Source organism: Salmo salar, chromosome ssa01 (assembly GCF_905237065.1).
Source record: "Salmo salar chromosome ssa01, Ssal_v3.1, whole genome shotgun sequence".
Classification (NCBI taxonomy): Eukaryota; Metazoa; Chordata; class Actinopteri; order Salmoniformes; family Salmonidae; genus Salmo; species Salmo salar.
In genome coordinates, this window is record NC_059442.1 from 100,027,301 (window position 1) to 100,040,842 (window position 13,542).

At 43.6% G+C, this 13,542-nt stretch overlaps 1 protein-coding gene across 6 annotated transcripts in view; it reads right to left on the reverse strand.

The window, feature by feature from the left end:
* Positions 1-5,552: 5,552 nt before the first annotated feature.
* The window catches only part of LOC106590975 (F-box only protein 11), a 47,279-nt gene continuing 39,289 nt past the window's right edge, over positions 5,553-13,542 (reverse strand). For 5 of the 6 annotated variants that reach the window (XM_045724842.1, XM_045724836.1, XM_045724859.1 and 2 more), the window contains 8 exons: positions 13,354-13,476; positions 12,880-12,965; positions 12,596-12,672; positions 12,077-12,331; positions 8,507-8,614; positions 8,234-8,342; positions 7,624-7,722; positions 5,553-7,335 (listed from right to left, as the gene is read on the reverse strand). In XM_045724842.1, the coding sequence (XP_045580798.1) occupies positions 7,206-7,335; positions 7,624-7,722; positions 8,234-8,342; positions 8,507-8,614; positions 12,077-12,331; positions 12,596-12,672; positions 12,880-12,965; positions 13,354-13,476 (987 nt within the window). In that variant the 3' untranslated portion in view covers positions 5,553-7,205. The remainder of the gene's footprint in view (positions 7,336-7,623; positions 7,723-8,233; positions 8,343-8,506; positions 8,615-12,076; positions 12,332-12,595; positions 12,673-12,879; positions 12,966-13,353; positions 13,477-13,542) is intronic. The other variant, XR_006771243.1, reaches the window with a different exon arrangement.

The following is a 13,542-nucleotide window of genomic DNA, read 5'->3' on the forward strand; positions in this document are numbered from 1 at the left end:
GTTTGTCAGACCATGAAAATCAGTCTTCGCACAATCGTCTGTAGCATCCAAAACGGTTTGGCCTACAAAAACTCTATGGAAAGATGACTCACAAACATGGTGTTTTCCGTTTTGCTCTACGACCCCCACAAGCGTCTTGGGACTCATCTGAAGTCTGTACAGAAGTTGGCAGCTCAGCTGTCTGTGGCATCCGTACAGTTTGGGCTACACACTTATATGGTCCCTCTGGAAAGGTGCGACTCATGAACACGTACGTCGACTGTTTTGCTCAAGCCTCACAATACTCGTCTGATGGTCCCCTGTACCAGTTGAAAAAATTAATGGAAGTACGTTATACAGTGCTTTCGGAAAGTATTCAGACCCTTTGCCACATTGTTACGTTACAGCCTTATTATAAAGTGGATTAAATGGCTTTCCCCCTAAATCTACACATCAAATCGCATAATGACAAAGCAAAAACTGGGTTTGACATTTGAACAAATTTATAAAGAATAAACTGAAGTCACATTTTACTTAAGTATTCAGACCCTTTAGTCAGTACTTTGTCAACGCTCTAATCACTGGTTGGAGATTTCCAAGAATAAGCAGGAAATCCAGAATTCTCCAACCAGGATTTGTGGAAAACCAGGAAATGTATTGAAAGTTCCTGGAATTTTGCAACCCAGATCGGGTTCAAGTCCAGCTTCTGGCTGGGCCACTCAAGAATATTCAGAGACTTGTCCCAAAGCCACTCCTCCATTGTCTTGGCTGTGTGCTTAGGGGTGGCAGCGTAGCCTAGTGGTTAGAGCGTTGGACTAGTAACCGAAAAGTTGCAAGTTCAAATCCCCGAGCTGACAAGGTTCAAATCTGTCGTTCCGTCATTGAAAATAAGAATTTGTTCTTGCCTAGTTAAATAAAGGTAAAATAAAAAAGGGTCGTTGTCCTGTTGGAAGGTGAACCTTCGCCCCAGTCTGGGGTCCTGAGCGTTCAGGACTTCAAGGATCTCACTACTTTGCTCTATTCATCTTTCCCTTGATCCTGACTAGTCTCCCAGTTACTGCTGCTGAAAAACATCCCCACAGCTTGATGCTGCAACCACCATAGGGATGGTGCCAGGTTTGGTGCCAGGTTTCCTCCAGACGTTACGCTTTGCATTCAGGCCAAAGAGTTTAATCTCGTTTCTCATGGTCAGAGACTTTGGGTGCCTTTTGGCAAACTCCTAACGTGCTGCAGAGATGGTTGTCCTTCTGGAAGGTTCTCCCATCTCCGCAGAGGAACTTTAGAGCTCTGTCAGTGACCATCGGATTCATGGTCACCTCCCTGACCAAGGCCCTTCTCCCCCGATTGCTCAGTTTGGCTGGGCAGCCAGCACTAGGAAGAGTCTTTGTGGTTCCAAACTTCTTCCATTTAAGAATGGACTGTGGACTGCCACTGTGTTCTTGGGAACCTTCAAAGCTGCAGACATTTTTTGGTACCCTTCCCCAGATCTTTGCATTCCTTTGACCTCATGGTTTGGTTTTTGCCATGACATGCACTGTCAACTGTGTGTCTTTCCAAATCATGTCCAATTAATTGAATTTACCATAGATGGACTCCCAAGTTGTAGAAACATGAAGGATGATCAATGGAAACAGGATGTGCCTGAGCTCAATGTTGAGTCTCTTAGTAAAGGGTCTGAATAATTACATTCTAGATGAATCTGTGCTTCCAACTTTGCAGTAACAGTTTGGGGAAGGCTCTTTCCTGTTTCAGCATAACAATGCCTGCGTACACAAAGCGAGGTCCATACAGAAATGGTTTGTTGAGATCGGTGTGGAGGAATTTGACTGGCCTGCACAGTGCCCTGACCTCAACCCCATCAAACACCCTTGGGATGAATTGCAACACCGACTGCGAGACAGATCTAATTGTCCAAAATCATTAATGCTCTTGTGGCTGAATGAAAGCAAGTCCCCTCTGCAATGTTGTGTAGATCATTTTTTTCTTCAATCAATTTGAATCCTACTTTGCAACAATGAACTCCAAGTGGTCGGAATACTTTGAAGGCACTGTTAGCTGTATGTCAACAGTAGGCTGCTAATGATAAGTCAGTTCACCAATGACAAGGCATGTTGAATGAATGGTAGTCAGACCTAACTTGATGGATGAGGTCAGGGATGGAGATTATAGGCCTAATCCACTTGTTTCATATTCCATAGTAAGAGGGGCTGCAGGTAGTCTAGTTGTTAGAGCGTTGGGCTAGTAACCTAAAGTGTTGCTGGATCGAATCCCAGAGCTGACAAGGTAATCTGTTGTTCTGCTCCTGAAAAAGGCAGTTAACCCACTGTTCCTAGGCCGTTATTGTAAATAAGAATTTGTTCTTAACTGACTTTCCTAGTTAAATAAAAAGATGAGACTACTACATTGCATCCAGTAATTGAATTATTCTGAATTTTCTCCCCAATCAAAATGAAGCCAGTTTATACACTGCTCAAAAAAATAAAGGGAACACTTAAACAACACATCCTACATCTGAATGAAATAAATAATCTTATTAAATACTTTTTTCTTTACATAGTTGAATGTGCTGACAACAAAATCACACAAAAATAATCAATGGAAATCCAATTTATCAACCCATGGAGGTCTGGATTTGTAGTCACACTCAAAATTAAAGTGGAAAACCACACTACAGGCTGATCCAACTTTGATGTAATGTCCTTAAAACAAGTCAAAATGAGGCTCAGTAGTGTGTGTGGCCTCCACGTGCCTGTATGACCTCCCTACAACACCTGGGCATGCTCCTGATGCGGTGGTGGATGATCTCCTGAGGGATCTCCTCCCAGACCTGGACTAAAGCATCCGCCAACTCCTGGACAGTCTGTGGTGCAACGTGGCATTGGTGGATGGAGCGAGACATGATGTCCCAGATGTGCTCAATTGGATTCAGGTCTGGGGAACAGGTGGGCCAGTCCATAGCATCAATGCCTTCCTCTTGCAGGAACTGCTGACACACTCCAGCCACATGAGGTCTAGCATTGTCTTGCATTAGGAGGAACCCAGGGCCAACCGCACCAGCATATGGTCTCACAAGGGGTCTGAGGATCTCATCTCGGTACCTAATGGCAGTCAGGCTATCTCTGGCGAGCACATGGAGGGCTGTGCAGCCCCCCAAAGAAATGCCACCCCACACCATGACTGACCCACCGCCAAACCGGTCATGCTGGAGGATGTTGCAGGCAGCAGAACGTTCTCCACGGCGTCTCCAGACTCTGTCACGTCTGTCACATGTGCTCAGTGTGAACCTGCTTCATCTGTGAAGAGCACAGGGCGCCAGTGGCGAATTTGCCAATCTTGGTGTTCTCTGGCAAATGCCAAACATCCTGCACGGTGTTGGGCTGTAACCCCCACCTGTGGACGTCGGGCCCTCATACCACCCTCATGGAGTCTGTTTCTGACCGTTTGAGCAGACACATGCACATTTGTGGCCTGCTGGAGGTAATTTTGCAGGGCTCTGGCAGTGCCCCTCCTGCTCCTCCTTGCACAAAGGTGGAGGTAGCAGTCCTGCTGCTGGGTTGTTGCCCTCTTACGGCCTCCTCCACGTCTCCTGATGTACTGGCCTGTCTCCTGGTAGTGCCTCCATGCTCTGGACACTACGCTGACAGACACAGCAAACCTTCTTGCCACAGCTCGCATTGATGCGCCATCCTGGATGAGCTGCACTACCTGAGCAACTTGTGTGGGTTGTAGACTCCATCTCATGCTACCACTAGAGTGAAAGCACCGCCAGCATTCAAAAGTGACCAAAACATCAGCCAGGAAGCATAAGAACTGAGAAGTGGTCTGTGGTCACCACCTGCCGAACCACTTCTTTATTGGGGGTGTCTTGCTAATTTCCTATAATTTCCACCTGTTGTCTATTCCATTTGCACAACAGCATGTGAAATTTATTGTTAATCGGTATTGCTTCCTAAGTGGACAGTTTGATTTCACAGAAGTGTGATTGACTTGGAGTTACATTGTGTTGTTTAAGTGTTCCCTTTATTTTTTTCAGCAGTATATTTTCACTAGACTATCCAAATAAAGACACCTAATAATCATTACGCCTAAATTAAACCTAGAAACACCTGTTTCATTTAGGATCCAACACCAGACTTCTGTTTTGGCTACATTGATATCATTTGTGACTCTAGGTTTCTGGAAATGACAGTCACATGTTTTTTTTTTTAAATGCTCCAACTTCCTGGAGGGGGAAGTTGACTACATCAGCACCACCTTGTCAGAAAATACAAGGGTTGTACATTTAAATTTGTTTTTAGTTAGCTACTGAAGAGCAGCAAATTATTACTAAGTATCCGTAAGTCTATAGCCTTCCATTCCTGCAGAGGCAGTCTTCTGCCAACGTTAGGCAAATGCAACATGTTTAGCCTATGGTTTGAGCATTGCATGCGCGCCGTCACGCTGAACTGGTACTCAAAAATTCAGTTGGCAGGTCTGCGTTAGTTGCTCAACATAACGCTTGCAGAGCTGTCGATCTTTTACTCCCGTTACAGCCGGTATGTGCTTAAGTCAAAATAGAAATCTGCATGCTTTCGGTTGCTTGTCTATTCGGCACCTCCCAATGTAAATCACTCATTACTGCCATGCACAGGTCAAGTCTACGACTGCACAATACATCGGAGGTGCCAAAAATATATATATATTTTTTCAGTTGCTTGTAAATTTCTACTTAGAACTTTTTTTTTTTGGAAGCACATACTGGCCGTAATGACGATAGTTGCTCAGCTAAACTGCACATTTGATGTAACCAACGTACAGAGTATACCGCACATTTAGAACACCTTGCTAATATTGAGTTGCGCGACCCCCCCCCCCAAATCCAACTCAAGGCTTAAAAACCCTTTAACCAGTGTCCTCCCCATCATCTACACTGATTGAAGTGGATTTAACAGGTGACATCAATAAGTTATCATAGCTTTTATCTGGATTCACCTGGTCAGTCTGTCCTTAATGTTTTGTACACTATTGATACTTGCAGAGCTGTTCTACCCATGAGCAAATATTAAGGCAGTCCCCCGAACCTCTGATGGTGGGGTAAATGCAATTTTGTAAAACTGACTAGGTATCCCCCTTTCAAATAGTTAGACGGTATACTTCCAGGGTGTTCAGACTTGTCAGCATCTCTAACACATACTGTGGTGCACTCGCTGTACAGGAATAAAATAATCAATTGAATTGATATGGTGTCATAAACAAAATAGTTGTATTTTTTTTTTTTTTCACAGGAAGCTGTGTTTGTATGCTGAAGACCCTGGCATATAGTTTGCCTTGCTCGTCCAGATGATCGGCAACCTGTGAAGATGCTCCGTTTTGTTGTTGGGGCCTGTTTAGGACATAACTTTAGAAAACGTTTAGATACTGTGTTCTATACAATGCATTTGTCAAAGTATTCATTCTATCTGCAACATTAAACCTTTCCCATCCCTGAATACACCCTTTTCCTTCTCTTTGTAGTTTCTGCTCTTTTCCACAAGTCACTAATGTATTATCATCTAATAAAGTTAATTTTAAAAAAATCACCAGTTTTCTCTATCTAGGAAAGTAAACCCTTTTAATTCACTAGCATCTACATAATGGTTATTGAATACTCAACAATATATTAAGTCTGGGTGTTATGGTACATGCATACAATTCAAGCTGTTTGAGAGCCCACAGTCACCAATAAACATGGATGGGGTGGAGGGGAACGTAATAAACCATTTACTGCTGTGTGGATACTTAGTCTCATTCCGTAGAGCTCTAGTGTTACTAAAAAAAAGCTCCACTCCCCTGGTCGGTCCCAGATCTGTTCGTGTGGCGTTGACAACTCCTGTGGTCATTATGGGAAACGGCACAAACAGATCTGGGACCAGACTAGGAAAGCACTACAGTACACCCTGGAGCCTAAATGAAGAGAGCTGTGATTTCACAAGACTGAGGGCTGGATTCAATCCGTATTACAGAAGATCTGCGTTATAGAATGTCTTTAAATCAATGTTCCTGCTTTCACAGTGAAAGTTGCATGTGTCGGCTCAATCGGAAATTACCCTAAATTTAGGTCAGATTTCCCACAATACGAATTGAATCCAGCGCTTATACTTTGACAATAATACTGAGGTTTACCTGCAGTATGGTCCAAATAGGAAATATGTAGAGAAGCATTCATGGCTCCTTGAACTCCATATTGCAGACAAAAAGAAAAGGTGTTCAGACTCGAAACAGCCACAACCAGTTCTAGATCAATTCTAAAAGTCTCACATTTGAAAGTCAACATTTTTTTTTCTTTTTTTTTTCTCTTTCACAGAAAGAACGTAGATACTGCGACATGAGTACACTTACAGCAAGTCTATGGTTGAATAACCCAAAAAAACTATTATATTTAATAAAATAAGACATTCAAGTACAGTAACATTTTTGCATGAAAATACAAAGCTACAGGGGAAAAAAGCATTTAAAATCAAAAACTTTGTTTTCATCCAAAAAATTAAAAGCGGAAGTGCTAGGTCATTAATATTTCATTTGTTGTATCCATACCAACGCCACGGGGGTTTGCTGCCTGGAGACATAGGCAGTGTGTGGCGAGGAACTGGTTCCTTTTATGGCTCTGAGCGTTGCTGTGCTGTCCTGCCATCATTCATGGCTCTGTACAATAACTACAGTCTGACTTGACCACTTCGCAAAGGCGGCGGGGGGGGGGCATGAAGATGGCTAGCGTCCATCCACCTCTCCCCAGCTCCGTTATAAAACTGCAATGCTTCCCATTCATTCTCCTTCAACCTGAGTCAATATCTCCGAGTCCGAAATGGCATCCTATTCCCTTCATAGGGCACTACTTTCGACCAGGTCCTCTCCTCTCCGCCAATACGTCGCTGGGAAGGAAAACAAGGGGGGGCGGTGTATCCACAGCAGAACATTTTTCAGTATATAAATGTATGTCTCCTTTCAGCTTGTCTTTATCCACCACAACATCCATTTTTACATATTTTCATGTGTGAAACAATTGAAATATTTATAACAGTTTGTATTGTATTTTTCCTCCTTCCCATGCATTAGTGGACAAGTTAGCTGAACAAAGAGGAGTTTCTGTGACGGTCCAAAATGGCACCCTATTCCCTACATAGTGGACCACTTTTGACCTGGCCAGCATAGGGTCCTAGTCAAAAGTAGTGCACTATATAGGGAATAGATCCGGAGGTGGGAGGTCCAGCTCAGTTGTGTTGCAGCGTATTGGACTCTATAGGAGGGGCGGAGTCGTACAGTGTGTCTGTGTCGTGCGTAGGCTCTCCGGCTAGCGTGCAGGGGTTTGACAAGGTTCCGGCTCCACAGTCACAGAAGAATCTACAGAGAAGGTACAGAATATTATATTGAACATGACTGAAGTGGAAGACAGGGAGGAAATATCAACTGATCAAGTAGCCACTGAAATACTTTCACATCTCCAGTCAGCTCTTTAGATTTCTCACATTTCTTAAAGTCAATTACTGTACACAAACAGATTTGAATGTGAGATATAATTTGGCACAGGAGGGAGAGGTTTTGCACAATATAAAACCAGATATAATTAAAAGTAATTTAGCGTGAAATATCGCTGTCATTAAAAAGGCATTAAACAGAACAGTAACGTACCTATCATGCCTAATGAACTCAACGTCGTGCCCCTGGTGGCACTTCTTGATGCAGTTCACACAGATGGCGTTGCGGTCTGTTGTGTTACAGGTGTGACACCTGACCACACGAAGGGACAGAACAAAGAAACAGGTGACGAGCCAAATGAGTTTCATCCATTAAAGTGGACAGATGGATCAATGAGTCCAACATTGCTTAAAATAACTTCATCTTTTTGAGAAATACAGACTTAGCATTCTCAATAAACCAGAAAATCAAGAGTTGTATGTGGCTGTTTATCCAAGTTTGCTGACTAACTTCATAATCCTGCTTTCTGGAATACCCCACTGCATGACGATCTCTATCTATAAATCCAGATGTGTGTGGAGATCTCTCTATCTATATATCCAGATGTGTGTGGAGATCTCTCCATCTATATATCCAGATGTGTGGAGATCTAACTCTCTCTCGCTCGCTCTATATATATATATATATATATATATCCAGATGTGTAAAGATATCTCTAACGCTCTCTATCTATATATCCAGATAGGTGTAGAGATCTCTCTCTCTATCTATATATCCAGATATGTGTAGAGATATCTATACACACAGGGTAAGAAATTATTACCTGTAAAAATCGTGCATTGGATAGCTGGTGTAACTGGAAATCTTGTACAGGCACTGACCTCTGCTCACAGCTTTTTCAATGGCATCTTGATTGTTCATTATTTTGTTATCTGGGGGGGATACAGGAGAACGGGAGGGGGGGTTGGATCAGACCAGGTACAGATAAAAAAAGTAATTTAGAGGCAATTTCAGAGAATTCAAAACCACCATTTTGCCAAAGAGACTGAGCATAAGTAGTTCCTATAGATTCTAGTAACAATACGTTCACTTTTACCTTTCATTGTAACGTTGACACCCGATGCGAGAAACAACCCTCCAAAGCGGTTGTTGAAGATCTGATTGCCCTCTAGGGTTGCCGTGGCATGATTGGTGATCTCAATACCTGGTGGACATAGAAACAGAGACAGGTCAGGATCAGCATGGGGGAAGTGGAGATTCAGGACCCCCTAAGCACCTGTGCAGATCTGAGAGGATTTCATTAGTATAATATAGTTAAACTATAATGACAAAGCAAAAACAGGTTTTTAGAAATTCACATCAGTATTCAGACCCTTTACTCAGTACTTTGTCAAAGCACCTTTGGCAGCAAATACAGCCTCGAGTCTTCTTGGGTATGACGCTACAAGCTTGGCACACCTGTATTTGGGGAGTTTCTCCCTTTCTCTGCAGATCCTCTCAAGCTCTGTCAGGTTGGATGGGAAGTGTTGCTGCACAGTTATTTTCAGGTCTCTCCGGTGATGTTCGATCGGGTTCAAGTCCGGGCTCTGGCTGGGCCACTCAAGGACATTCAGAGACTTGACCCGAAGCCACTCCTGCGTTGTCTTGGCTGTGTGCTTGGGGTCGTTGTCCTGTTGGAAGGTGAACCTTCGCCCCAGTATGAGGTCCTGAGCGCTCTGGAGCAGGTTTTCATCAAGGACCTCTCTGTAATTTGCTCAGTTCATCTTTGCTTCAATCCTGACTAGTCCCTGCAGCTGAGAAAACACCCCCACAGCATGATGCTGCAACTACCATGCTTCACCGTAGGGATGGTGCCAGGTTTCTTCCAGGCGTGATGCTTGGCATTCAGGCCAAAGAGTTCAATCTTGGTTTCATCAGACCAGATAATCTTGTTTCTTAAGGTGCCTTCTGGCAAACTCTCCCATCTCCACAGAGGAACTTCTAGAGCTCTGTCAGAGTGACCATGGTCACCTCCCTGACCAAGGCCCTTCTCCCCCGATTGCTCAGTTTGGCCGGGCAGCCAGCTCTATAAAGAGTCTTGGTGGTTTCAAACTTCTTCCATTTAAGAATGGAGGCCACTGTGTTCTTGGGGACATTCCATTTTGTTGGTACCTACAGACCTGCTCTGACCTTATATAGACAGGTGTGTGCCTTTCTAAATAAATGTAATTTACCACAGGTGAACTCCAATCAAGTTGTAGAAACATCTCAAGGGTGATAAATGGAAACAGGATGTAATGGAGCTCAATTTTCAGTCTCATAGCAAAAATAAAAAATAAACAGTTTTCACTTTGTCATTCTGGGTTATTGTGTGTAGATTGCTGAGGATTCTATTTAAATATAATGCACTTTAGAATAAGGCTGTGATGTAACAAAATGTGGAAAAGGTCAAGGGGTCTGAATACTTTGAAGGCACTGTAGATACAAAAGTATGTGGACACCCCTTCAAATTAGTGGATTCGGCTATTTCCGCCACACCAGTTGCTGACTGGTGTATAAAATTGAGCACACAGCCATGCAATCTCCATAGACAAACTTTGGCAGTAGAATGGTGTTACTGAAGAGCTCAGTGACTTTCAACATGGCACCATCATAGGATGCCACCTTTCCAACAAATCAGTTTGTCAAGTTTCTGCCCTGCTAGAGCTGACTCCGTCTAATATTGTGAAGAGGAAACGTGTAGGAGCAACAACGGGTCAGCCGCGAAACGGAAGGCCACAAGTTCACAGAACGGGACTGCCGAGTGCTAAAGGAGGTAAGAAAATAATAATAATAAAAAAATATATATATATATATAAAAATTAAAAAAAATCGCCTGTCCTCAGTTGAAACACTCACAACCGAGTTCCAAACTGCCTCTGGGATCAACGTCAGCACAATAACCGTTTGTCGGGAGCACCATGAAATGGGTTTCCGAGCAGCCGCACACAAGCCTAAGATTACCATGCACAATTCCAAGCCAATGCCACTCCAGCCGTCACTTGGCATTGCGCATGGTGATCTTAGGCTTGTGTGCTTGCCATCATTGGACTCTGGAGTAGTGGAAACGAGTTCTCTGGAGTGACGAATCACGCTTCACCATCTGGCAGTCCGACGGACGAATCGGGGTTTGGCGGATGTCAGGAGAACGCTACCTGCTGAATGCATAGTGCATTGGAGGAGGATTAATGGTCTGGGGCTGTTTTTCATGGTTCGGGCTAGGCGTGGCAGGTAGCCTAGTGGTTAGAGCGTTGGGCCAGTAACCGGTTGCTGGATCGAATCCCCAAGCTGACAAGGTAAAAATCTGTCTTTCTGTCCCTGGTAGGCCGTCATTGAAAATAAGAATTTGTTCTTAACTGACTTGCCTAGTTAAATAAAGGTCAAATAATTTAAAAAAATGTAGCTCCAGTGAAGGAAAATCGTAATGCTACAACATACAATTACATTCTAAATGATTCCGCTTCCAACTTTGTGGTAACAGTTTGGGCCCTTTCCTGCATGACAATGCACCCTTGCACAAAGCGAGGTCCATACAGAAATGGATTGTCGAGATCGGTGTGGAACGTAACTATCCCTGACTTCAACCCCATTGAACACCTTTGGGATGAATTGGAACGCCGACTGTGAGCCAGGCCTAATCATCAGTGCCCGACCTCACTAATATGTAAGAAAGTCCCCACAGCAATGTTCCACCATCTAGTGGAAAGCCTTTCCAGTAAGGGGAAGCAAAGGGGGGGGAGCAACTCGATATTAATGCCTATGATTTTGGACTGAGATGTTCGATGAGCAGATGTCCACATACGTTTGGTCATGTGTCCATTTGGGATTGGGCCTCACCTCTTCAATTAACCCACTGCAACCCTGGCGCAATTTGGAATTCTAACCCCATTTAAACATTGTGTTTGAGCTGTTTTGTGAGACAAGGGTGGATCCTGGGTCTTTTTACAAAAACGTCTGTAGAGTCAATGGTTTGAGCTACAAGTCATCTATGAAAAGCTGGGACTCGAGAAAAATGCACGTGACATGTATTTGCTCTACGTCGCTAACAAGCTACACAAGAATCGTTAGAAGGTAAGGGTTTCTTCTTGTGTGTATAATACATTGTGTGTATAATACTGTGATAAGCTCACATAGTTGCTGTCACAAACTCCACACAGTTGTTACTGACTAGTTGGATATTCATTTCCCAGGGAGAAAACAATGTCTGTGCTTACAGCATTCATACGAATTCATTTTGATCAGGTTTTTGCTTGAGAGGACCTTATTTATTTTTACAGTCTATAAAACTCATGAATGCAACTGTTAATGTGAAATTGTTTTGTGTTCAGCCCTGGTCATCCTGAAAATAAAATGGTAAAAAATTTAAGTCAGATAAACAAAAAGCCGATTTTAGCTGGAGTCTCGGGACTGATAGGGTTAACGTCTACCTATGACTGTCTATTAATCACATGGAGTCAAAGCTAAATACTGCCCGGTCATGCTTAATACGCACACAAAGTCAAATACATTTTTTGCAACAAAAGAAATTAACATTTCTTATTGGACCAATCCAAGTAGTCCCTCCCCCTTTCAGTCTGCTTTCCTTCATATGGTGCCTAATGAACACAACTCTGGACTGAACCCTGCTTTCTAGCATAGCGTCGCCCACCTGCAGCAAAGCCGTCAAATATCCTGTTCTTCCTCAGGATGGGGTGGCTGTTGGTGCTGATGAGGACCCCTGCCTGGGCGTTCCTGAAGATATCGTTCTCCTCCAGTAAACCTCGTCCTCCGTTGAATATACAGATCCCTCCGTCACGCCCGTCGTGGATCTTATTCCTCCGGAGGGTGGGGTTGCTGTCTGTCTTTATCCACACCCCCGCCATGGCGTTGTCAAATATCTCATTGTCCTCGATGAAGCCCAAACCTGAAACACAGTCAGGATATCAGCCAAGAGGTCATGTAGCATGGTTCCAGAGTTCATGAGGGAGCATCTGAGTGACACAGGAATATGATGGAGCCACTCCACTCAGACCCTGTGAATCCAGGGTGTCTTAACTGTTCTGCATCATGAATTTCATGTAGAAAAGGTACACTTTCTGAAGAAATTATGTGCTTGCTTCACCCCTCCCAAGACAAAATCAAGCTGAGAGGAGAATGGATGGATAGAGACTAACAGTTGGTTTCTCACCTGAGTTGTAAACCAGAATGCCTCCATTTTGACCTCCCCATATCTTGTTCCGTCTGATTTTGGGATTGCTTCCAGTTCTGTTACAGTGGGAAACATTAACCAACAAATCAATCAATGCATATAATTCAAATCAATAGTATGACAAAAGTGCATAGCAATGTGATAATAAAGGCATTTAACGGATGATTTAAAACAGCAACATGCACTATATTATTTACACAGGTTGTCAGTGGGTCCCACCGTGTGGTTGTCTATTCATTTTGAGTTCCAGCCCTTTCACTGACCTGATTTGAACTCCAGAGTACATGTGGTTGTAGATATCATTGTCCTCCAACACTCCATGGCCGTTGTCGTAGAAGTAGACACCAACCTGCATGACCCACAAGACAAGAGGGGAGGTGGGAGTGTTTAGTTTGCAGGTTATTGGCAAATTTCATTCGTTCATTCATCCATCCGTGGTAGATGAGTGGCCCATGGAGCCAACTGCCCCCCCATCTCTCTCTCTCCATCTATCTCTCTCCAGACACATGCATACACACACATTGTGATATTGTTGTATGGTGGTATTGAACATGTTGTATTGTGGATATGTGGTGGTGTAGGGATGTTATATGATGTACCGTTTTATCTTTAGCTCATTCAGTACAAACATAGTTCACTGTTTTACATGTAATGTGGGTGCTTTGGTATGTTTGGACCCCAGGAAGAGGGATCCCTAATAAATACAACTCTCCATCTACCTCCCTCTATGTGCATACCTGTTTCCCACTATGTATCCTGTTCCTCCTGAGGACAGGTGTGCTTCCTGTGGTCACCCAGACTCCTGCCAGCGTGTTGCTGTAGACCTCATTCTCCTCAATCACCCCCTGTCCCTTTTCATGCTACAGGGGAGACACACATGAATTACATTACTAACATCCTTATCCTCTGTCAGTCTGCTGCCTACT